The sequence below is a fragment of the Phyllobates terribilis genome, unplaced genomic scaffold (genome assembly GCF_046119375.1).
Source record: "Phyllobates terribilis strain yellow unplaced genomic scaffold, ASM4611937v1 Scaffold_1__5_contigs__length_1240528914, whole genome shotgun sequence".
Lineage (NCBI taxonomy): Eukaryota > Metazoa > Chordata > Amphibia > Anura > Dendrobatidae > Phyllobates > Phyllobates terribilis.
This window is the reverse complement of record NW_027362761.1, coordinates 233,270,741-233,296,854: the sequence shown is the minus strand read 5'-3', so window position 1 is coordinate 233,296,854 and position 26,114 is coordinate 233,270,741. Positions and strand designations below refer to the sequence as shown.

Below are 26,114 nucleotides of genomic sequence, written 5' to 3'. Positions count from 1 at the left end.
AAGGTCTCGTTCACACGTTCAGTATTTGGTCAGTATTTTACCTCAGTATTTGTAAGACAAAGCCAGGAGTGTTCCGCCTCAGAAGAAAAGTATAATAGAAACACCTCACCACTTCTGTATTTATCACCCACTCCTGGTTCTGGCTTACAAATACTGAGGTAAAAACCTTATCAAACACTCAACATGTGCATGTGGCCTAAGGCTGCAGCAGTGGTCGGCTTCCTAGGCAACGAGATGTAAACTACTATTAATATCTCAAGAACGGCTGCAAATTTTAATAAGCAGTAAATTGAAAAAGTGTTTGTGTCTACAATATCCAAGTATGAAGATGAGAATAACCCTTTAATTCAAATGTTTTCCACTAAGGACATAAAATGACCCCAAAAACAAGAGTAGCACTGCAGTATAGCAGAGTCACCTGGGGGTTCCTCCCCACCCTGACATGAGGAGGACCTGTCACACACGCTGCTGAGCACTATGACTACGTGTAGGTATGTGCACATGTGGAGCAGACAGCTAAGAGCAGGACATTGTTACATCAGCTCGGGAGGGGAGGAGGAGGAAGCTCTGGGGGGCAGCCTGTGGGAGGAGGTGACTGGCCGGCTCCTCCACATGTGTGTCAGGGGGTGGCTACGGGTGCAGGGCACAGGGGCACGGCATCCTGCAGCCAATGGTCACATTGCCGGCTCTTCGAGGAAGTTCTGGCCAGGTGGGGGAGGGGTAGACGGTGACACCATGCCATGGGGTGTGTGCACTTCTCGTACAGGATGTAACACACGTAGCGACAAACAAGACCTTTAGTCTAATTTCACCACCCCAAACCGGTCCCCGTGTTGTCCTGCCCCCTGCTGGTGTCCCTACCCCCAGTCCCTCCCTGGCCGGTGTATCCCCGCACCTCCCCCTGCTCCTCATCCTGCAGGATCTCGCTGACCGCTGCTGACTGTCTCCCGCTGCCATGCCCTCCTTCTCCGTGCGTGTGGTGGGGTAAGTGTCCAGGGCAGGGGATCTGGAGACAAGGGGAAGAGGGCGAAACTGACATGCCATTCATTTACTTTGTATCTAGTGATGCCCTGTGCCGTGATCAGCACTCAGAGTGACGGTCAGACAGCTCTGCATGGACAGATGTGTGACAGTCATGCTGGTTATCCTGTATCCGTCATATAGGGTCAGGACAGGTACAGTCATATAGGATCAGGACAGGTACAGTCATATAGGATCAGGACAGGTACAGTCATATAGGATCAGGACAGGTACAGTCATATAGGATCAGGACAGGTACAGTCATATAGGGTCAGGACAGGTACAGTCATATAGGGTCAGGACTAGTACAGTCATAGGATCAGGACAGGTACAGTCATATAGGATCAGGACAGGTACAGTCATATAGGGTCAGGACAGGTACAGTCATATAGGGTCAGGACTAGTACAGTCATAGGATCAGGACAGGTACAGTCATATAGGGTCAGGACAGGTACAGTCATATAGGGTCAGGACAGGTACAGTCATATAGCGTCAGGACAGGTACAGTCATATAGCGTCAGGACAGGTACAGTCATATAGGATCAGGACAGGTACAGTCATATAGGATCAGGACAGGTACAGTCATATAGGGTCAGGACAGGTACAGTCATATAGGGTCAGGACAGGTACAGTCATATAGGATCAGGACAGGTACAGTCATATAGGATCAGGACAGGTACAGTCATAGGATCAGGACAGGTACAGTCATATAGCGTCAGGACAGGTACAGTCATATAGGGTCAGGACAGGTACAGTCATATAGGGTCAGGACAGGTACAGTCATATAGGGTCAGGACAGGTACAGTCATATAGGATCAGGACAGGTACAGTCATAGCGTCAGGACAGGTACAGTCATATAGGGTCAGGACAGGTACAGTCATATAGGATCAGGACAGGTACAGTGGTATAGCATGGGTCAGGGGTGTAGTGTATGTCATAGGTACATGATCAGGACGGGTGGATATGTATGATCACAAGCTCAGAAACAAATGATCAGTACCAGGTAAGGGCATGTGATCAGTATATGTCAGGACAGGACCAGTACTGTGTGATGGATATATGGTCAGGACAGTAATGTATGGTCAGTACATGGTAAGGGCAAAGTAATATGTGATCAGTACATAGTACCGGGCCTGTACTGACCATGTGATGGGATATATGGTCAGGACAGTAATATATGCTCAGGACAGTAGTATATGATCAGTAGATGGCCAGAGCAAGTGATATGTGTTCGGTACATGGTCAGGATAAGGTCCAGTACTTTATGATGGATATATTGTCTGAACAGTAATATGTGGTCAGGCAGATCCAGTACTAAATGATGGATACTTGGTCAGGACAGTAATATTTGATGAGGACAAGTTTGATACTATATGGTAGATACATGGTTATAACAGTAATATTGGATTGATACATAGTCAAGACAGGTTCAGTAATAAGTGATAGATATACGGTCAGGACAGGTTCAGTAATAAGTGATAGATATACGGTCAGGACAGGTTCAGTACTGTATGATGGATACATGGTCAGGACAGGTTCAGTACTGTATGATGGATACATGGTCAGGACAGGTTCAGTACTGTATGATGGATACATGGTCAGGACAGGTTCAGTACTGTATGATGGATACATGATCAGGACAGGTTCAGTACTGTATGATGGATACATGGTCAGGACAGGTTCAGTACTGTATGATGGATACATGGTCAGGACAGGTTCAGTACTGTGTGATGGATACATGGTCAGGACAGGTTCAGTACTGTATGATGGATACATGGTCAGGACAGGTTCAGTACTGTATGATGGATACATGGTCAGGACAGATTCAGTACTGTATGATCTGTATGATGGATACATGGTCAGGACAGGTTCAGTAATAAGTGATGGATATACGGTCAGGACAGGTTCAGTACTGTATGATTGATACATGGTCAGGACAGGTTCAGTACTGTATGATTGATACATGGTCAGGACAGATTCAGTACTGTATGATCTGTATGATGGATACATGGTCAGGACAGGTTCAGTACTGTATGATGGATACATGGTCAGGACAGGTTCAGTACTGTATGATGGATACATGATCAGGACAGGTTCAGTACTGTATGATTGATACATGGTCAGGACAGGTTCAGTAATAAGTGATGGATATACGGTCAGGACAGGTTCAGTACTGTATGATTGATACATGGTCAGGACAGGTTCAGTACTGTATGATTGATACATGGTCAGGACAGATTCAGTACTGTATGATCTGTATGATGGATACATGGTCAGGACAGGTTCAGTACTGTATGATGGATACATGGTCAGGACAGGTTCAGTACTGTATGATGGATATATGGTCAGGACAGGTTCAGTACTGTATGATGGATACATGGTCAGGACAGGTTCAGTACTGTATGATGGATACATGGTCAGGACAGGTTCAGTACTGTATGATGGATACATGGTCAGGACAGGTTCAGTACTGTATGATGGATACATGGTCAGGACAGGTTCAGTACTGTATGATGGATACATGGTCAGGACAGGTTCAGTACTGTATGATGGATACATGGTCAGGACAGATTCAGTACTGTATGATTGATACATGGTCAGGACAGGTTCAGTACTGTATGATGGATACATGGTCAGGACAGGTTCAGTACTGTATGATGGATACATGGTCAGGACAGGTTCAGTACTGTAGGATGGATACATGGTCAGGACAGATTCAGTACTGTATGATGGATACATGGTCAGGACAGATTCAGTACTGTATGATTGATACATGGTCAGGACAGGTTCAGTACTGTATGATGGATACATGGTCAGGACAGATTCAGTACTGTATGATGGATACATGGTCAGGACAGATTCAGTACTGTATGATTGATACATGGTCAGGACAGGTTCAGTACTGTATGATGGATACATGGTCAGGACAGGTTCAGTACTGTATGATGGATACATGGTCAGGACAGATTCAGTACTGTATGATTGATACATGGTCAGGACAGGTTCAGTACTGTATGATGGATACATGGTCAGGACAGGTTCAGTACTGTATGATGGATACATGGTCAGGACAGGTTCAGTACTGTATGATTGATACATGGTCAGGACAGGTTCAGTACTGTATGATGGATACATGGTCAGGACAGGTTCAGTACTGTATGATGGATACATGGTCAGGACAGGTTCAGTACTGTATGATGGATACATGGTCAGGACAGGTTCAGTACTGTATGATAGATACATGGTCAGGACAGGTTCAGTACTGTATGATGGATACATGGTCAGTACATTAAAATATTATTCAGGACAGGATCAGTAGTAAATGATCAGGTGAAGTTTAGCAATATATGATTAGTGTGTGATCAGGATATGTTTAGTATTATTGGGTCACCGGTACATTATTCGGAAAGGTACGATATGATAAAAGTACATATTCAGGACAAGTTCTGTATAACTGGGGTTGCTATAAGATATGGTTGGGTTATCAGAAAGTCTAACAGCACAGCTCTGGATTTATGTATAATATTGCATCACCTCCCCATGGTACATCTGCACATGAGAACGAGCCAGCAGTGGAGAAAGCCTTAGGAAAGAAACTTGCAGCCTGTGTGGTGTCATAAGATCCTTCATGTAACAATAATAGGTTGTTATAGGAAAGAATGCATGGGCAGCCATCCAGGTTCACAAGTCAGATCATCCTAAAGTAGAAAGAGTTAAATATTTCTAATATTGCAAATCTGCATTCACCATACATTATGGAACAGCATAGGCAGGTATTTAGAGTGGCACAGTCACTACTTTATATTGAAAATGTGGTTATACTTGGTCCCCATAATATACTGCAATTGCATATACCCAGAACAGGCTCCTAGAGTGCCGATAGCTCGGCAGGTATATGGGATATAGAGGACGCAGTTTCTCCCCTTCGTGTGAGCGACTCCTGTCTGATACATCACAGTTTAGAAATGGTAATGGCAGAGCTTTGGGGCTCATTCAGACGAGTGTGTTATACATACGTGTGCTGTCCATGTTAAGGATAGATAACAGGGGGACTATAACGCAGCCCTCCAGATGACAGTTATTTTCACATGGTCTTAGTTATTTTATTAACGGTTGATGAATACAAACAGATATCAGAGACAGACGCACACGGATGACAAACAGATGGAATATCTATGAAAATCGGACAATTTTTTTCTGGGATGGAAAACGGATGATTTTTTCATACGCTCCTCTGAACCCGACCTTAAAGGGAATCTGTCAGCAAGATTTCAGCCCCAAACTATTTATATGTGTATGTAGCTCTTTCAAAGACAAATCCGGTAATACCTTTACATGGCCAGTCCTTTCCTCAGTTACCGAGAAATCAGCGTGTGCAAATCTTAACCCTCCGTCACTCTAGCTCTATTCCCTGCGGAATGCTTCAGATCTACTGCCTCATTTGCATATCAATTCAAATGCTGATTTCTCTGTAACATGAAAGGTCAGGCCATGTAAAGGTATTGCTGGACTTGTCTTTGAAAAAGTTACATGCACATATAAATAGTTTTGGGGGGTGAAATCCCAATGACAGATTCCCTTTAACTGCACAATACTGCAACAATGTAACGTAGATACTTCACTTTGTCTGTTTGCAAACTAGTGGCTGAAATAGGTATGTGCACCACTGTTTTTAAAAGTGATTTCATACAGAAGCAGGTGATCTTTCACAAAATTTTGCTGTGGATTTTACCAAACCTTTATCCCTCATATTGAAAATGGTGAAATCTGCAGTAAAAATCAGAATAAGAAATTTACATTCTGTGTATTTCAAAATCTTAACCGCAGGTCCATTTTTTTGCATGAAAAAAATTACACCATATGGATGAGATTTGTGCAATTTCTTAGGGAAAAGTCTGTAACATTTCTAACCCATGTGGACTAATGGTAATTGCAGCAGATTTTTACCCCTTTCATTTGAATAGGGTTAAAAATGCTACAAAGACGCTGAAAGAATTAACATTTGGAAAAACGCAGCGCAGCTGGAAATGCACAAGGAAAAAAATGCATTGTGTGGCTGATATTTTGCTGGTAGTGTAAAATGTATATGTGTGGGGTTCCAGGACTTAAATATTGATGACCCATCCTTAGGATCGGTAATTAATATAATATCAGTGGGAGTCTGACACCCAGCCTCCTCACTGATCAACTGTTAGGTGCTGGGGCCGCTGGACACAGGACATATTGTATAGAGCTGGAATGCCACAGGGTGACTGCTTCAGTAGTAGCTAGGATGCAGTACCTGAGTACGTCCATTATGTTTTGTACAGAACTGTGGTGTTTCGGCTTCATACACTGCACATCTGTGATCAAAGATGGGGGGACCCCACCAATCTGATATTCATGACACCGATCTGATAATCCTGACTCTGATGTATATTCTTTTTGGACTTCATAGTTACCGAAGGCTTCACTTAAAGGGGATTTGTCAGAAGGATCCATCCTACTAAGCAGTCTATATGGGCACGTAGGTCATAGGAAGCTGAAAAAAAATGATACCTTGATATCTGTGATCTGATATCTTATTCCAGAGAAATCCACATTTTTTATGTGAGTATGTAATATTTTGATGGGGGAGCAGACTGTCAGACATTACATGTCTCACACAGGAAACACCACCTTTTATTTCAAATAAGCCCTGGAGGCAGATTCTCAGGGAGATCTAAGTCCGACCCATAGATCTTAACAGCTCATTTGCATATTAAGAAACATGTGGATTTCTCGGGAATGAGTCATCAGATCGCAGATATCAAAGTATGATTTTATTCATCTTTCCACAACCTATATGTTCATATACAGTGGGGAAATAAGTATTTGATCCCTTGCTGTTTTTGTAAGTTTGTCAACTGACAAAGACATGAACAGTCTATAATTTTAAGGGTAGGTTAATTTTAACATTGAGAGATAGAATATCCCAAAAAATCAAGAAAATCACATTGTATAAATTGGATAATTTTTTTTTTGCATTTTGCAGTGAGAAATAAGTATTTGATCCCCTACAAACCATTATGAGTTCTGGCTCCTACAGACCAGTTAGACGCTCCTAATCAACTCATTACCTGCATTAAAGACAGCTATCTTACATAGTCACCTGTATAAAAGACTCCTGGTCACAGACTCAATTAATCAGTCAGACTCTAACCTCTACAATATGGGCAAGACCAAAGAGCTTTCTAAGGATGTCAGAGACAAGATCATAGACCTGCACAAAGCTGGAATGGGCTACAAAACCATAAGTAAGATGCTGGGTGAGAAGGAGACAACTGTTGGTGCAATAGTAAGAAAATGGAAAAAATGCAAAATGACTGTCAATCGACATCGATCTGGGGCACCGTGAAAAATCTCACCTCGTGGGGTATCGTTGATCATGAGGAAGGTGAGAGATCAGCCTAAAACTACATGGGGGGAACTTGTTAATGATCTCAAGGCAGCTGGGACCACAGTCACGAAGAAAACCATTGGTAACACATTATGCCTTTAAAGGTTTAAAATCCTGCAGTGCCCGCAAGGTCCCCCTGCTCAAGAAGGCACATGTGCAGGCCCGTCTTAAGTTTGCTAATGAACACCTGGATGATTCTGTGAGTTATTGGGAGAAGGTGCTGTGGTCAGACGAGACAGAAATTTAGCTCTTTGGCATTAACTCAACTTGCCGTGTTTGGAGGAAGAAGAAGGATGAGTACAACCCTAAGAACATCGTCCCAATCGTGAAACATGGTGGGGGAAACATTATACTTTTGGGGTGCTTTTCTGCAAAGAGGACATGACGATTGCAACGTACTGAAGGGAAGATGGATGGGGTCATGTATCGCAAGATTTTGGCCAACAACCTCCTTCCCTCAGTAATAGCATTGAAGATGGGTCGTGGCTGGGTCTTCCAGTAAGACAATGACCCAAAACATACAGCCAAGGCAACAAAGGAGTGACTCAAAAAGAAGCACATTAAGGTCATGGACTGGCCTAGCCAGTCTCCAGACCTTAATCCCATAGAAAACTTATGGAGGCAGTTGAAGCTCCGAGTTGCCAAGCGACAGCCTCAAAATCTTAATGATTTAGAGATGATCTGCAAAGAGGAGTGGACCAAACTCCTCCTGACATTTGCGCAACCCTCATCATCAACTACAAAAAAAGTCTTGACTGCTGTGCTTACCAACAAGGGTTTTGCCACCAAGTATTAAGTTTTGTTTGCCAGAGGGATCAAATACTTATTTCTCACTGCAAAAATGCAGAAAAAAAAAATCAAATTTATACAATGTGATTTTCTTGATTTTTTTTTTGGAATATTCTATCTCTCAATGTTAAAACTAACCTACCCTTAAAATTATAGACTGTTCATGTCTTTGTCAGTGGGCAAACTTACAAAAATAGCAAGGGATCAAATACTTATTTCCCCACTGTAGATGGCTTAGGAGGGTTGATTTTACTGACAGATTCCCTTAAGAGAATGAATGTATTACATTTTTAATATAAATAATGTGTGTGTGTGTATATATATATGTTATGGAGAGTGTAGAATAAGTAAACTGGACATCATAATGTTTTTGCCTAGTATGTCATGACCTTCTAAAATAATTTCAGGATATACTAAGATAGCCCTTGCTTCCTTTATAAGTATGCTGACTTATTAGCAGTACATTTGAAGACATTGATAAATGGAGCAATGGTAGGTAAATGCTGAGTACATGTTTATCCTGTGTTTCTGCATATCTTGTCAATGAACTTAGCACTTTGTACATGCTGTTTATTGAATACTAGGGTTAAAGTTTGCAGAGGTGGAGGAAGTAATTGCAGGAGTTTAGCAAAACAAGATGCATAGAGCCTCTGACTTTGATGACTCAGTCATTTATTTTTCCCCAAGGACTCTATAACAAATGCTTAACATCTACACAGCTTTCAGTGCAATAGCACCTCCCAGTGGTAAAATTACTGTAAAAAATTATAAAGCACTTCTAGTAGAAAAATGCTGCATGATAATGCCGCTATATGTGAAAGCATTGTGAATGTTCAACATGGCTGCATACATGACTGACCAGTCTAGATAGGAGGAGGACACTCTGTACATGAATTATTACCACTTCCAGGTGGAGAAAATATTAAACTTGTATATACTTATTTCAAAGCTGGAGAGAGTTTTAAGAAATGTCAAACTTCTTCTTTGCACAGGCCCTGCTCCCGGGCTGTACGAGCATGGGTGCAGTCACAGCAGGTGAGCAGTCGAAACGCCCATGCTCTGCGGGTCCTGAGTGGTCAGATAGAGCAACTTCCTCCTGCTGTCCGAGAATTTGTAATAAGAGGAGCTGAACTGTGTGACCCCCAAAACATCCATATATGTGATGGCACTGCCTCTGAAAATGACACCATCCTTACTGTATTACAACAAGAGGGTATGATAAAGAAGCTGCACAAGTACCCCAACTGGTGAGTCTGGTTTTTAGCTTCTGTTCCCCATCATGGCACCCCTGTTTCCCCTGCCTGTAACCTTAGGCTATGTTCACACATGTTGGTTTTTTTTTACGTCACAAATCTGCAGCAAAACTGATGTCTGGTAGGAAATCAGCTGCGTCAAAAACACAGGTTTTGGTGCGTTTTTTTGTGCTTTTTTTTCCAGAACTGTTTCTCTTGTTCACGCTTTGTCTCTTTTATGCATGTACATTAAGTTCAGTGAAAAAAAAACTCATTCTGGTTTTGGCATAACAGTAGGGGAGGTGAATTGTTCAGGAATAGTTTAACTAACAAACTCAATGCACTATTTATTTTACACTATGGGGACTGCCATTCAGTTGCACAGGCATTGTTAAATTTCACACTTCCCTGGGCCACAGGTATTGTTCAATCTCACAGGAAGGTCAGCTAATGTTTACACTGTACACATCACCAATTTAATTAAACTCTCCTTATGCAAGCTACCATCTCAGTGACCAAGACAAGATGGTAAAAACACAAATACAAATGTTTCACATACTGTTGTACTTGCTTTTTTTCACTAAAAATGCTACACAACCTGTTCGCACATCATGTTTTTTTCAGCGTTTTTCACTACCCATGGGTGAAAAAATGCTGAAAAAATGCTGAAAGAAGTGACATGCAACAACAAAAAAAACATGATGTGTGAACAGAGAATTCTGGTTTCTCATAGACTTTGCTGGTACTGCAAAACGCAGCAGAAAATTTGCATAAAAATCTGCAGCAAAAAACGCTGAAAAACCCAACATGTGTGAACATAGCATTACACGTCCAGTGTTTAGCACTGATTTATCATTCTGCCTGCATGCGTATTCTAGTCTACTGCTTATTGTCCCTGTTTGTGTGCCTTTGCCATCTCTTAATTTTTTTATTACTTCTTGTTCTTATCGCTCCAGCTGGTTGGCTAGAACTGACCCAAAGGATGTTGCTCGGGTGGAGAGTAAGACAGTCATAGTAACTAATAACAAGCGGGATACTATTCCGATTCCGGCAGAAGGAGCAGCGGGACAACTGGGTAACTGGATGTCCCCCGGAGATTTTGAGAGAGCCAAGAATGATCGGTTTCCTGGTTGCATGAAAGGTTTGTAAAATGCTGTGAGCCTTATTTTATTCCTGATGTGCGTGTACTTGCCAGTCGGTAATGCCCATCCATTGCTACCAGGCTTATCCCACCTCACAGAATACACGTAGGTTGTGTGAAAATAACTACTGGATTAGTTGTGTTAATTGGTCATTGTTTAACTTACTTCTCTTTTCCTAGGTCGTACGATGTATGTATTACCATTCAGTATGGGCCCAGTTGGCTCCCCTCTGTCTAAATATGGGGTTCAGCTCACAGACTCCCCATATGTAGTTGCCAGCATGCGCATCATGACACGTATGGGTGCACCAGTCTTGGACGCACTGGGAGATGGTGACTTTGTGAAATGTTTACACTCTGTGGGACAACCACTCCCTCTGAAAGGTAAGAATATTCCCATAGTGTTAATTATGTGACTGTACAGTATACAGATGCAATTACTAAACCGGTGCCTTTATGTCTTCTGTACAGCCCCTCTAGTGAACGCATGGCCCTGCAACCCTGAAAAAACACTTATTGCTCACGTTCCTGATAACCGTGAGATCATCTCCTTTGGAAGTGGATATGGAGGAAATTCTCTCTTGGGAAAAAAATGCTTCGCTCTGCGCATAGCCTCCCGAATTGCCAAGGATGAGGGATGGTTGGCTGAGCATATGCTGGTGAGAGAGGAGCATTTGGCCCCTTGTACACTCTCTCCTGCACTCGATCCTCTGTCTTCTGTTTCCTGAGCCATCTTTTCTGTGCTGTTTGTACATTGTCCTGTTATGGAGTTTCTTTCCCATATTAGATTTTGGGGATCACAAACCCTGCTGGACGTAAGAGATATATCGCTGCTGCTTTCCCCAGTGCCTGTGGGAAAACAAATCTTGCAATGATGCGGCCAGCGCTGCCTGGCTGGAAAGTACAATGTGTGGGAGATGACATTGCCTGGATGAAATTTGATAGTGAAGGTTTGTAACCTATTATTTATTTATCTTACACGCTTATATAGCGTTATTAATTCCACTGCACTTTACAGAAATCATCATCACTGTCCCCATTGGGGCTCATAATCTAAATTTCCTATCAATATGTCTTTGGAGTTGGGAGGAAAGCCATGGAAACATGGAGAAAACATACAAACTTCCTGGGATTTGAACCCAGGACCCCAGCGCTGCAAGGCCACCATGCTGCCCCCTTATGGATGTGAAGGCAGTAATTAACCGCAGTAGTATGAAATTTTCACCAGATTGACATCATTATGTACCAAAGACTGTGTTGTTAAACTTTCCCCCAATATAGATAAACCTTTTCTTTTCTCAATAGGGCGCCTTCGGGCTATCAACCCAGAGAATGGCTTTTTTGGTGTGGCTCCTGGAACGTCTGTAAAAACAAATCCCAATGCCCTGCATACAGTGGAAAAGAATACCATCTTCACTAATGTGGCAGAGACTAGTGATGGAGGTGTATACTGGGAAGGATTAGACCAAGATCTTCCACCTGGTGTGACAGTCACATCCTGGCTAGGAAAACCGTGGAAGAAAGGTGAGGCAAACAGACTTCTATACAAGTATGGTTTCTTAATGCTTCCAGCTTGTGTAAAACACATTTCTTTCTACAGGAGATAAAGAACCCAGTGCACACCCTAACTCTCGTTTCTGCGCCCCTGCTGCTCAGTGCCCTATTATGGATGAAGCCTGGGAGTCACCAGAGGGTGTTCCTATAGATGCTATTATCTTTGGTGGGAGAAGGCCCGAGGGTAAGGCATTTTCTGGTTTACCCGACTACCTCTCTCCATCAATATGTGAATATTGGAGTATAGCATTGAAATGTACATAATTGTATAATTGCATCTATGACTGGTGTCTTTCTTACTCCAATCAGAATTTTCTACGCCCACATTGGCCACACATTTACTGTATGGTATCTACGCTTGAGTAAGGTTATCTAACAGTGACAGAACAGCACATATGGCATGCAGAAGACACTGCTTTTTCTCAGATGCCACAGATACATTTATACCAGAGGTAATAAGTATTTGAATAAAGAAATATATGTATTTTTCAAGGTGTACCTCTGGTCTATGAGAGCTTTGACTGGAGCCATGGGGTGTTTGTTGGAGCAGCCATGAGGTCCGAGGCTACTGCAGCTGCAGAACACAAAGGTAAGTGTGGAAGCCAAACATCTCACCAGAACGACATTATCTTAGTTCATTTCTTCTATTTCTATTATTTATTCTTCATTTATATTACTTCACCAATTTGTTCCAATTCTAGTTTCTAATGTTGTTGCATTACCGTTCTATTTATCATATTTCACTCCTGTATCTCTTACGTAGGCAAAGTTATCATGCATGATCCTTTTGCAATGAGACCTTTCTTCGGATATAATTTCGGCCATTACCTTTCTCACTGGCTTAGTCTACAAAACCGACCAGGACTACGTCTTCCCAAAATCTTCCATGTTAACTGGTTCCGAAAAGATGACAAAGGACAATTCTTATGGCCAGGCTTTGGGGAGAATTCAAGGGTACTAGATTGGATCTTCCGTAGGGTAGAAGGAGAAGAGAGTGCTCGACAAACACCCATTGGATATCTTCCTGCTGAGGGGGCATTGAATCTAGAAGGGCTAGGTGCCGTTGATACAAACCAGCTGTTTTCCCTCCCCAAAGGATTTTGGGAAAAGGAAGTGCAAGAAGTTGGGAAATACTTGAAAGAGCAAGTGCCTGATGACTTGCCTCCACAAATTATGCAAGAGCTCAAGGGTCTGGACACCAGGGTGAAACGGATGTGAAGCAATATAACAGAATGAAAAAGCCATAAAAAGGGTGAGGAACACTTCTCAAAGTTTGTGGAGAATAAGTGCCTTATTTCACACTTTTAGCACTTCGGGAAAAAGAAAACCATGACCTACCTATAACAAGCTATCAATTTGGGCAAATCTTTTTGCAAATACTAAGCCAAGTCAATCAGCCTACGCAGGAAAGAAAAGCACAGTTGTACAGTATAACGGTTCAATAAATCTCTATCTGATCAGTTCCATGGATGTGACCTCAGGAAAAACTTGGGTTTATTTTTTTTTAACCTCTCCATCTTTGTTTTTTTTTTTAATGGAAGTAAAAATGATTTTCTTATTTGCTTGTGGTCTTCTTTATTTAACCACCTTCATCACCCATAAAGCACCAATCCAGCGTTTTTTTTTACTATTTCACTGCTAGAGTGGTGTTACTAATGCATGTTCCCTGCTCATAATAAAATACTTACCAGTCACCGTCTTCATCTTTTATGAATGCTGCTTCGGTCGTCTTCTGCTGGTTGTGACCAGCTGGATCGCTCCAGTGTTTGTCGAAGGTTACTTCTCAATGTAGGTCTATGAGATCCAGAACGAGGCGATTATAGACTTGCATAGAGAGCTTGTGACCATTACCACTGACTTATGGTCAGTCTGGAGCTGCGGTCAAATGATGGCGAAATGGTCCTGGAGTAGTGCCGGGAAGAGAAGAAGACGGTGGCTGGTAAATATATTACTAAGGGCAGGGAACATACATTAGTGATACCACTCTGGGGGTATAATTATAAATATGCCGGATTGGTATTTTAAGGGTTTCCTCTCATCAAAATTCACCCCTAGTTTGTATTATTTTAATATATTACACATAAAAAACTTGTCTAAATATAATTAATTAAATTTCTAGATAAAGGTATTTACACACCATTGGAAGGGCATGCGCATGGTATACAAATTTGACTATCTGCTGAAAGTCGCTGACACCTCCCAACATTCTTAGCGGAGATACCTCACTCTACAGCCCAGAAGTGATCTATCTACCCTGAGCAAGTGTGACCTCCATGCTTGGAGCAGACAGATCATGTGCAGGGCCGTGACGGATAATGTGTGCGCAGCTGCCAGGGACAGTTTCACGTTATTAGAAGGGCTTTCCATGCATCTCCAAAGCGCTTTACTGTATTATTATCACACTGGTCTCTGATCAGTTTGAGAACATTAGACAGAGAAGTGCTGTGGAGAGGCAGGGAAAAGTGCTAATAAAGTAACCATATGTCCCTGACAGTAGTGCATCCTGTTTCTTGTGCCTGCGCATTAGTAGCATTCCTGCTGCAGAGGGATCAATGAGAAGCTGTGTCATCCACAAGATAGCGGCACACTTTCATTAAAAAGTATGTATATAAATAAAAAGTTTTGTAAATACAGTAGATGTGGACTTTCAAAGCAGTTGATATGTAAAACAAATATATACATTTTAAATTCCATTTTTTATTTTTTAACAAAAGTGATTTTTTGCAGATAGGTCCACTTTAAGGTTCTATATGTGGCATTATGTGCTGCTGTATTTTACCCAACCACAGTTTGTTTGTTTTATTTCAATACTAAATCTTTATAATAAAAGAGTTCATATGGGCAATACCACCAACACAGAGAAATGACAGGTACAGAATCCTTAATTATGAATAATCAAACATTTTTATGGGTAATAGGACAAACCAGCTAGAATACATTATCAAACCATGGAATAATGGCCAACCCGTGTGACAGTCCTTCCATGTTCTGTAACCATAAGTGGATTATAATGAGAGCAATCTGGGCTACCACCCGAGGCTCCCGGGGCTCCCCATGGTCAGATTGCCCTTATTATAATTTTATATGGCGGTGCACATATTCCAGCAGGGAGCTTTCCTGGCACTCCGCTGCTGAGGATACAGAATAGTAGCACAGCTCAGGGGAGCTCCTGTCACCTCTGCTGTGACGTGATGACGTCATCAGCCGGCGCGCGCCACCATGTATGCACCACAAATTCAGATGGAGTCTCAGGGACCAGAGCAGAGCGCCGGGGGAACAGGAGCAAGGCGAGTATGTGTTTTGTTTTCTTATTAATATGTGTATGGGATGTGTGCCTATATGTATGGGCTATGTGAGGGCTCATACTGTATATAGGTTGCTACTGTAACCTATAACCTACTGGGGGTTTCATACTGTATATAGGGGCTATGTGAGGGCTCGTACTGTATATAGGAGCTTATGTGAGGGCTCATACTGTATATAGGGGCTATGTGCAAGCTCATACTGTATATAGAGGCTATATGGGGGCTCATACTGTATATAATGAGCTATGTTGGGGCTCATACGGTATATAGAAGGATATGTGGGGTTCATACTGTGTATAGGAAGCTATGTTGGGGCCCATACTGTATATAGGATATATGGGGCTCATACTGTATATAGGGAGCTATGTAGGGGTCTCGTACTGTATGTAGGAGGATATATGGGGCTCATACTGTATATAGGGAGCTATGTATGGGTCTCATACTGTATATAGGAGATTATGTGAGGGCTCATACTGTATATAGGAGGCTATATGGGGCTCCTACTGTATATAGGAGCTTATGTGAGGGCTCATACTGTATATAAGAGGCTATATGGGGCTCATACTGTATATAGGGGCTATGTACAGGCTCATACTGTATATAAGAGGCTATATGGTGGCTCATACTGTATATAAGGAGCTATGTTTGGGCTCAAATAGTATATAGGAGGATATATGGGGCTCATACTGTATATAGGGAGCTATGTTGGGGCTCATATTGTATGTGAGGAGCTGCCCATTTTCTAAAGACTGTGATACTTTTCCAGCAACGGACCACCATTTTTGTTAATATTATGATTGTGTTTTATTAGTGATTTACTTATGTTTTATATAGTTTTGCTAACTTGTCAGTATGTGCACTAGATTCACTTGTAAAATGTCTAGCATTCCACTAATCTTTATCTCAGGAGTATCTAACCATTGTTCCAATAGCCAATAATCTCGTTATGTGTGTGTAGATTGTAGACACAGTGGAGCCGTCACCACAGGGGGTCTTACATGCAGTCTCAGATGAACCCTTCTAGAATATTCTTCATTGTTGAGTGAACAGTGAATGTTTAAGTGGGAGGGTGTGATCACTTCTGACCTGGGAGGGGACTGAGCCCAGTGGAAGAAAGGACAGACATGTTTTAGGAGAGTTGGGTGGAAGGATTTGAAGGAAGAGGATGGAGACTGTCTATGGCCTTCTACAAAACCAGTGGAACTACTGAACCCAGATTGGGAATTTGAGGACTGAGAGAAATGTTTTTTGGCCATTTACCTGGAATTGCTTATTACCATGGCTGTGATCTATAAAATATTGCTGCATCGTTAAGCTGCCTAGGTGATTACTTACAACCCACAACCACACATCTTTACACTGTATATAGGAGGATATATGGGGCTCGTACTGTATATAGGGAGCTATGTAGGGGTCTCATACTGTATATAGGAGGATATATGGTGCTCATACTGTATATAGGTCGCTATGTAGGGCTCTCATACTGTATACAGGAGGCAATGTGAGGGCTCATACTGTATAGAGGAGGCTATATGGGTCTCATACTGTATATAGGGAGCTATGTTGGGGCTCATATTGTATATAGGAGGATATTTGGGGCTCATACTGTATATAGTGAGCTATGTAGGGGGTTCATACTGTATATAGCAGGCTATGTGAGGGCTCATGCTGTATACAGGAAGCTATATGTGAGTTCATACTGTATAGGAGGCTATGTGAGGACTCATACTGTATATAGGAGTCTATTGGGGCTCATACTGTTTATAGGAAGCTATGTGGGGCTCATACTGTATGGAGGCTATATGAGGACTCACACTCTTTGTAGGGAGCTATGTGAAGGCTCATATTGTATATAGGAGGCTATGTGAAGGCTCATATTGTATATAGGAGGCTATGTTGGGCTCATACTGTCTCTGTCATTTTCCATCTACAGATGCGCACTAGAGTACCTGTGTGTTACTCACATGACCTATCACATGATCTATCAAAGAGGATCATGTGATATGTCACGTGATACATCGGGTACTTGGGGAGAGGGCCCACGCCTTATAAACTGCCCGGGGCCCTAGCTACTCTTAATCCGCCCCTGTATGTAACAACAAGGAGAAGGGAGAAAGTGGGAAGAGAAAGCACTCCATGGGGGAGGGTGTCAGAAATCCAAGGCCCGAGAGTGAGACCGGGCATAGTAGAATGAAGATGAACCATGGTGGGTTGTATGAGTAATGCATTACAAAACATCAGGATGATGAAATAGAGCGAAGAGAGTAAAAAATGAATGTCTGATGGCTTCAGTAGGATGGAGGAGTCACTACGTATGGTGAAAAAGGCACTGCCAATAGCTGTCTTTCGGGACATCATGGAAAACCATAGAATGGTAGTTTTTTGCAGTGGTGTTCTACACAGACAGCTTTAAAGCACACCTGTCAGCAGGATTGTGCTTAGTAAACAACATACACTGTCAGGTGGCTGCCATTATACTATACATTTGTTGATGAAATCCGTACAGTGGTTCTTGTGTAATCTTTATTTTCAGTTCTGCTATAATGATATGCATGTGCACTGGTGCTCTCATTATGTATTTATGTATTCCTATCTGTGCCTTGTGACAGGTCACTGTGCTTTCAGTGATCTGCCTACTGTTTTACATACTGACTGTAATTTCTGTCACATTGAAATTTACATTCCCCAGATGGTCGCATGCGGGGGCCATATTTCTGCAGGCAAATTTATTTTTCCTCTAGCAAAATGGCGTCCGCGCGTGCGCAGTAGCTAAGCGCCGCTAGCGACACAATATTGCTGGAGGAAAAATAAATTTACCTGCAGCCACCTGCGTTTGCGCAGTAGTATTTCTCAGTTGCCGAGAGATGCTACTGCTCATGCGCGGCGCCATATTGCTGCACCCATATTATTTTTCCAAAAGCAAAATGGCGCCCGCGCGTGCACAGTAGCATCTCTCGTCAAACGAAAGATGCTACTGCGCATGCGCTGACGGCCGCGGCCATCTTGGGAAATGTAAATTTCAACGTGACACAGAAATTACAAAGTCAGTATGTAAAATAGTAGGCAGGTCACGTGTAATGGCGCCCACCTGACAGTGTATGTGGTTTACTAAGCACAATCCTGCTGACAGGTGCGCTTTAAGACCATGAGCATTGTGATCTACCTTGTAAAAGAAAATGGAGATTAAAAGCAGATCCTTTCGTTTCCATAAATAGAGCAATGCAAACACATGCCACCATTATTAAGTGTAGAAGAAAACACTTTGGAATAACGCAGTGATTATAAAAAAAAACACTACTATATGTACTGAGGTGTGATAAGACCTATTATTCACCTGATAGCAGAGAAGTCCTAAAGGGGGAAGATCAGTGATCTGCCACATACCGGGATATATGCCCATTTACATATTCTTTTGTAACCTTGGCCAGATCTGTGCCTTGCCACAATTCTGTCTCTGAGCTCCTTGAGCAGTTCCTTTGAGCTCATGATTCTCATTTGGTCTGACATGCACTGTGAGCTGTGAGATCTTATATAGACAGGAGTGTGCTTTTCCAAATCAAGTCCTATCACTTTAATTAAACACAGCTGGACTGAAGGAGTAGAACCATCTCGAGGAGGATCACAAGAAAATGGACAGCATGTGACTTAAATATGAGTGTCTGAGCAAAGGGTCTGAATACTTATGACCTTGTGATATTTCAGTTTTTCTTTTTTAATAAATTTGCAAAAATTTCTACATTTCTGTTTTTTTCAGTCAAGATGGGGTGCAGAGTGTACTTTAATGAGAAAAAAAATTAACTTTTTAGAATTTACCAAATGACTGCAATAAAACAAAGAGTGAAGAATTTAAAGGGGTCTGAATACTTTCCTTACCCACTGTATGCTGATAGTGTATTTATTTATTTTACTCACTTATATAGCACTATCATATTCCACTGTGCTTCATACACAATCATCACTGTCCCCTATCAGGGATCACCATCTAAATTGGAGTGTGGGAGGAAACACAGGGAGATGATACAAATTCCTTGCAGATGTTGTCTTTGGTGGGATTTGAACCTAGATCCCCAGTTCTGCAAAGCAACAGTGCTAACCATTGAGCTGCCTATGATGTACTGATGCCCACCAAGTACTTAGGCCCACCAGTGCAGCAACCCAGGATCGAAAGTGTACAATTTTTAGATAACACAACATCACAAGTACACTGCCTAAAATAAACATATTCATCATTTTGACGCAGGGTGAAATAAACAATAATGCAGTATTATCTTAGCTCAGAATTCTCGGACAACTAAGCAGTTTCTACAATGAAATGTGTAATCCTTTTTTTCATAAACAGGATATATGTTTCTCCACTTACAAGATAAAATTAAAAAATGCTTTATTCAACAAATGCTGCTAAAATAGCATGGCACTAGGCTTATAACAACAAAGAAAGAGAGAGAGCGACGTGTTTCAACCGCAATTGTGGTCTTTATCTGAGCTCAGATAAAGACCGCAATCGCAGTTGAAATGCATTGCTCTTTCTCTTTTCTTGTTACAAGCTTAGTGCCATGCTATTTTAGCATTTGTTGAATAAAGCATTTTTGAATCCTATTTTGGAGTTAGAACGCTACTTTTTTCTAATACATGTATATGTTTGATCAGGACAGAGTTCCGTGCACCTGGAGGATCCAAGTTGGTGAGCTGACTTTTTCCCACTCTATTATTTCCCCGCTTACACAAAACTGATAATATGCTGATTATGGTAATCAAGGGGTAATGTTTCTCCTTGTGGAGAGTGAAATGCCAAGCCTGGCATGCCAATGTGAGGAGACTTTTAAGCCTTGCAATGCCCCTCTGGGAAATTAAATATGCAAATTACCTCTTCAAAGAGAGAGAGGACTGGAACTCTAGTGCCACCTATTAGAAGCAGGAATCCTAAAAGTCAATATCGACCCTTTATCGAGCCTTGCCACATGACTTAGGATAAAAGCCAAAGCAGAATCTCAATTTGCAGACACTGTGTTTCGGGGTGCTACCCCTCATCAGTGCAAAGTGTGAGATCTGGTTTGGCTGGGTGAGAGGTGTCTGACCAGTATCCAAGAGGTAACGGTTCTCCTTAAGGAGAGTGACATGCCAAGCCTGGCATGCCAATGTGAGGAGACTTTTTCCTTGCAATGCTCCTCTGGAAAATTTAATATGCAGATTATGGTAAGGATTGTTCCTAGCTGAGCATTATATGGTGCAAAATTATTCCAGGTTAGTAATGTGGTTCAGGACATAAGAGTAGTGAAAAAGGATAAGCAGTCTTAATAATACCAAAATCTCTTTGTTGTTATTTTTTGGTCCAAAGGTTAGTTGGATGATCGCTTCCAACTAGAGGGCAGTAACTGTAGACTTATCCATCCATCTAATATTTTTGAAGAAATGCATCCGTTTCCTTTTACTAGTGATTTGGGAGTTCGTATAGTCTCACACTCCTGCAGTGTGGGGTTTTCACTGCTACATACAGTAAAAGGCATTTAGATATTTTTTAAACCAATCTTTGTCTAATGGTTACACAATAATTTTTCAATTTAGATGATAAGTCAGAAGATAATTGTCACATTGAAAAGTGCTTAGCGATTCTTATTACCTCTTATATCCCCATTACAGGAGAGCAATGTGTTCTGCAAAGAGTATAATTATCATTTATAGCAGTGACTCTGGTGACTTTCTCTTCAAGACAGTATTCTAGTACACAGCACAGGTCAATATACAAAGGTACAAACAGTTAAAACATAATTCATCTATCAGAAAAAGATGCTTTGGTTTTTATTCCACTATTTCATTTGAAAAAAAAAAGCTTGATGCTCTGTTCATAGTTCTTTTGTGGTTTCCATTATAAAAGATCGCACATTTGACGCTGGTGGACTCTCATGGACATTGTTGACTTTAAATGGGATCCATTGGGAAAAATAGTACTGCATGTGCTTACAATATGCCTACATTAACTATTGGTAGGACATATGCATAATGTAATTGTAAGCCAACGATTCCATCCACTACTATACTGACTTCTCTCCGTATGGTGTGGAATATCTACTTGTTTCTGTTTCTTTGCAAGATTACTGAAAATACAATGCTTTGTACAAAATATGCTTAAAATGAAAAGTACCTTATCAAATCTGTAAAACCTATGCAGCACACTTCCTTGATGGTAATATTGCGACAAATATGCGTGGGATAGTGATAATACTCTGTTAATATATTTTGTACTTTGTCTTCCCTATTATTCCCTAGAAAGAGCAACAACAAAACCTGCAGTTATAAAGTTCCTCTGCTAATAGCTGAAAAAAATCATCTGATAAATTACTGCTCTTTGTGAATCTCATTCAGTGAATAAATTAAAGAGTAAGGGAGCCTATACACATTAGATCAAAGTCGTATGAAATGGAAGATTTTGACCACAACAAACGATCGTCGGCTGGTTTGGTGAAACAAACGGTCCTTTGTTTCAATTGATGATCGTCCGAAAAGCATCGGAAATGTTGGATTCTTCCAGCCGATGATCTGCACTGCCTGTATGGTTATGCACAGTTACAACTATACCTGCCATAGGCAAAGCCTAAAGCCGTCCATACACATTAGATGGCTTTTGGCCGAATGATTCTTCAGCCAATTGTTTGGCCGATAGCCATCTCAGCCAACTTTCCCATACCCAGAAGTGCTCAGCTGAAAGAGTCCTCCTCTTAATGAGAAAACCACTGGCTGACAAGTTCGACGGCGGCTTATCTCCGGGAGAACAATGCAATCGGTAATCAATTGTGTTCAGCTGACATCTTCACTAGCAATCAGTCAACTGGCGCTCATATATACATTAGTCAGCCGAACCCGTCAATATTGGCGACATTACTCTAAAGTGTATGGAGGCCTTAAGCCCCCGTCTCACATAGCGAGATCGCTAGCGAGATCGCTGCTGTGTCACGGTTTTGGTGACGCAACAGCGACCTCACCAGCGATGTCGCTATGTGTGACACTTTGCAACGATCAGGCCCCTGCTGTGAGGTCGCTGATCGCTGCAAAGTGTCCTGGACCATTTGTTGGTCGTTGTTCTCCCGCTGGTCAGCACACATCGCTGTGTGTGACCAGCGGGAGCAGCGATCTGGCTGGTAACTATGGTAAACATCGGGTTACTAGGGGCACACGCGCACCTAGTAACCCGCTGTTTATCATGGTTACGAGCCTGCTAAAGTGAGCGGTAACCTCCCGCTCACTGTAGCAGAGTGGTAACCATGATAAACAACGGGTTACTAGGAGCGCGTGTGCTCCTAGTAACCAGATGTTTACCATAGTTACCAGCCTGCTCCTGCTTCAGCAGGCTCGTAACCAGGAGCAGGACATCGTGGAAAGATTCTTTCCACGATGTCGCTGCTCCCCTGATCGTTGGTGAGCCTGCTTGTTTGACAGCTCACCAGCGACCACATAGCGACGCAGCAACGATCCCTGACAGGTCGTATCGTTGTCGGGATCGTTGCAGCGTCGCTAAGTGTGACGGGGCCTTTAAGGGGGACCCATACACAATTGAAAGCTGTTGGTTTGGCCAATCTCTCCCGACACCTCCTTACCCACAAGTGCTTACTTTGCAGAGCCACAAGAGAGACACTGTCAGACTCTTCGGCAGCAGCTTATCTCACCAAGAACAAAAGAATCCACCAACCAAAATCAGATATGCTGGATCCTTATCTTCCCTGACATCATCTGTCAGGGGAAAGTTGGAAGGCCACCATACACATTAGACTGTAAGGCTAGTTTGGCCAATGTTAGTCTAATGTGTATGGGGCCTTAACTAGCCTGAAAGATTTCCTTTTGCCTTAAGGCCCCGTCACACATAACGAGATCGCTAGCGAGATCGCTGATGAGTCACGGTTTGGTGACGCAATAGCAATCTCGCTAGCGATCTCGTTATGTCTGACAGGTAGCAACGATCAGGCCCCTGCTGTGAGATCGCTGATCGTTACATAGCTTCCTGGACCATTCCTGGGTCGTTGCGCTCCCGCTGGGCAGTGTGCATTGCTGTATTTGACACCTTGTCAACGACCTCGCTAGCGATTCAGAACTGAGACACGTAGAGGTGCATAAATTGGACTTTTCTGCGTTCATCGTCCCCGATTGGTGGTCGCTACTGCGTCCTTGTTTTTTCAGATCCCACCAGCGTTCTCCGGCTGTGACTCCACTTTGAACAAATCAGACATCTTTGGCGAAGTAGGTATTGTTTGGGGTCTCAAATGAGTTTCCATTTTTAATTCATTTATAGGACATCTACCAATTATCTGCTATCATTGCTCTTCAGGGAGTGAGGGCTTGGCTTCAATAGCGATCTCGTTAGCGATCTCGTTATGTGTGACGGGGCACCAGGACCGTTAAAATACTGGCAGCAGTTGTCGCGGCAGGTCTTCGCATCATGGGTGTTTCTGCCATGTCCCACTGGTTGAAGGCCTGCAATTGCAGGATTGTTTGCACGCTATTCACCGAGCTCCACTTCCCCATTGGCTCGGTCCACAGAGTCCACAAAGCCAGGCGGACAGTGCGTACTTGCATCACGTCGACGAAGAAAGTTTTGAAGCGTGCAACAGGCCAAAAGAACAGAGTCTATTGATTTAAGCTTCATGTTAATTGGCGTATGAAAAACTCTGAAGCGGTTGGCCACGACAGCGTGTCAGAAAACGTGCTGTGTGGGTGTGTGTGCACGAGACCCCTAAAATATCTGCCCATGCAAAAGCATATATATACAGATAGAAGCCAAGCCCTCCCTCCCTGAAGAGCAATGATAGCAGATAATTGGTAGATGTCCTATAAATGAATTAAAAATGGAAACTCATTTGAGACCCCAAACAATACCTACTTCGCTAAAGATGTCTGATTTGTGCAAAGTGGAGTCACAGCCGGAGAACGCTGGTGGGATCTGAAAAACAAGGATGCAGTAGCGACCACCAATCGGGGACGATGAACGCAGAAAAGTCCAATTTATGCACCTCTACGTGTCTCAGCTCTGAATCGCTAGCGAGGTCGTTGACAAGGTGTCAAATACAGCGATGCACACTGCCCAGCGGGAGCGCAACGACCCAGGAATGGTCCAGGAAGCTTTGTAACGATCAGCGATCTCACAGCAGGGGCCTGATCGTTGCTACCTGTCAGACATAACGAGATCGCTAGCGAGATCGCTATTGCGTCACCAAAACGTGACTCATCAGCGATCTCGCTAGCGATCTCGTTATGTGTGACGGGGCCTTAACCTTAGTGCATAACAGTCTTCTCTGTAGTTCTGGTATTCTATTCACTAAGTAGAAAGATCAAGTACAAAAGTAAATTAAATATGAACTGTAATATATTAATGTGTGTTATTTTAAAGGGAACTTGTCACCAGGTTTTCCCAATATAAAGTACAGCCACCACCTTTAAGGCCTCTTTTATTCTAGTAAGCTGTATGTAAGTCCCCAATGCCGTTTGCATAATACAAAAAACACCTTATATTATCCATATTATACACTCTCACCTTCAAAGCTCTCCACAGTTCTGCACCACCCTACCTCTCCTCCCTAATCTCTGTCTACCACTCTACCCATGCACTTAAGACTGCCCGTGACCTAAGACCAACATCCTCGATATTCTGGACCTCCCACTCCCGTCTTCAAGACTTCTCAAGTGCTGCGCCAATTCTTTGGAATGCACTACCCAGGACAACTCAATTAATTCCCTATACCCACACTCTTAAGAGTGCCCTAAAATTTCTTTAGACTGACCTATCACCTCACCTCACTTATAAAACTATTCCCATTTTGCCCTTCCAAAATTTTCCTTAGGATCGGGTCCCATGTATCATCTGTTTATATATCCTCCATGCACTTACTAGCCCTCTGTATCTGTACTTGTACACATACTGACTGGTGACCGGTTCATGCCTTGTTATTTAACCCCTTTACGACATAGGGCATATTAGTACGTATCTGAGCCCTGGACCTTATGGACCAGGTACGTATTACTACGCCCTATCTTTAATGCGGTCGCGGTGATAGCATTAAAATTCCGGTGCCATCTTACCTTAGGGTAGATGGCGCCGGCATCTCGGGGGGGGTGTCGCCGCCCCTTCACACCCATGATCGCTGTGATTGGCTGTTCAATTCTGAACAGCCAATCACAGCATTTCTCACTGTTTCCGGCAATCAGATTGCCGGAAACAGTGATGTGCAGCCTAGGATCGGTGCTCCTAAGAGCACCGATCCTAGGCTGTTGCCTAGTAACCCCAGCCCTCTCCCCAAACTGCTAGGATCGGTGCGATCACCGATCAAATCGATCGCACCGATCACAGCGGGACCGTGCGGTAACAGGGCGGTCACGGGGCGGTGACCGGCTTGTGACCTGCCTGTCACCTCCTCATGACCCCCTGTGATGTCATAGAAGCCCCAGCCAGCTCTGATTGGAGCAATCGATGATGACATCGATTGCTCCAATCAGAGTACCTGAACACAGGTGACAGGGCGGTCACAGGACGGTGACCTGCCTGTCACCTCCCTGTGACCCCCTGTGGTGCGTGTCCAGGCCCCAGCCATCTGTGATTGGTGCGATCGATGTCATCATCGATCGCACCAATCAGAGTACCTGACCAGGAGGTGACCGGGCGGTGACCGGCCTG

General features: G+C 42.8%; 1 protein-coding gene across 1 annotated transcript; it reads left to right on the top strand.

Moving 5' to 3' along the window:
• Positions 1-829: 829 nt before the first annotated feature.
• On the top strand, positions 830-13,713 carry PCK2 (phosphoenolpyruvate carboxykinase 2, mitochondrial). Its single transcript, XM_073671047.1, has 10 exons — positions 830-984; positions 9,221-9,475; positions 10,417-10,601; positions 10,782-10,985; positions 11,073-11,260; positions 11,389-11,551; positions 11,907-12,125; positions 12,202-12,339; positions 12,649-12,744; positions 12,919-13,713. The coding sequence occupies exons 1-10, from the start codon at positions 956-958 to the stop codon at positions 13,371-13,373; spliced, it is 1,932 nt and encodes a 643-aa protein (XP_073527148.1). The 5' UTR covers positions 830-955; the 3' UTR covers positions 13,374-13,713.
• The last annotated feature ends 12,401 nt before the right edge of the window (positions 13,714-26,114 follow it).

Bases quoted from the DNA above. Each gene is read 5' to 3' on its own strand.
- PCK2 (XM_073671047.1), top strand. From the start codon at position 956: ATGCCCTCCTTCTCCGTGCGTGTGGTGGG. The intron at 10,602-10,781 runs GTTTGTAAAATG...CTCTTTTCCTAG, and splicing joins GTTTCCTGGTTGCATGAAAG to GTCGTACGATGTATGTATTA. The intron at 12,745-12,918 runs GTAAGTGTGGAA...TCTCTTACGTAG, and splicing joins TGCAGCTGCAGAACACAAAG to GCAAAGTTATCATGCATGAT.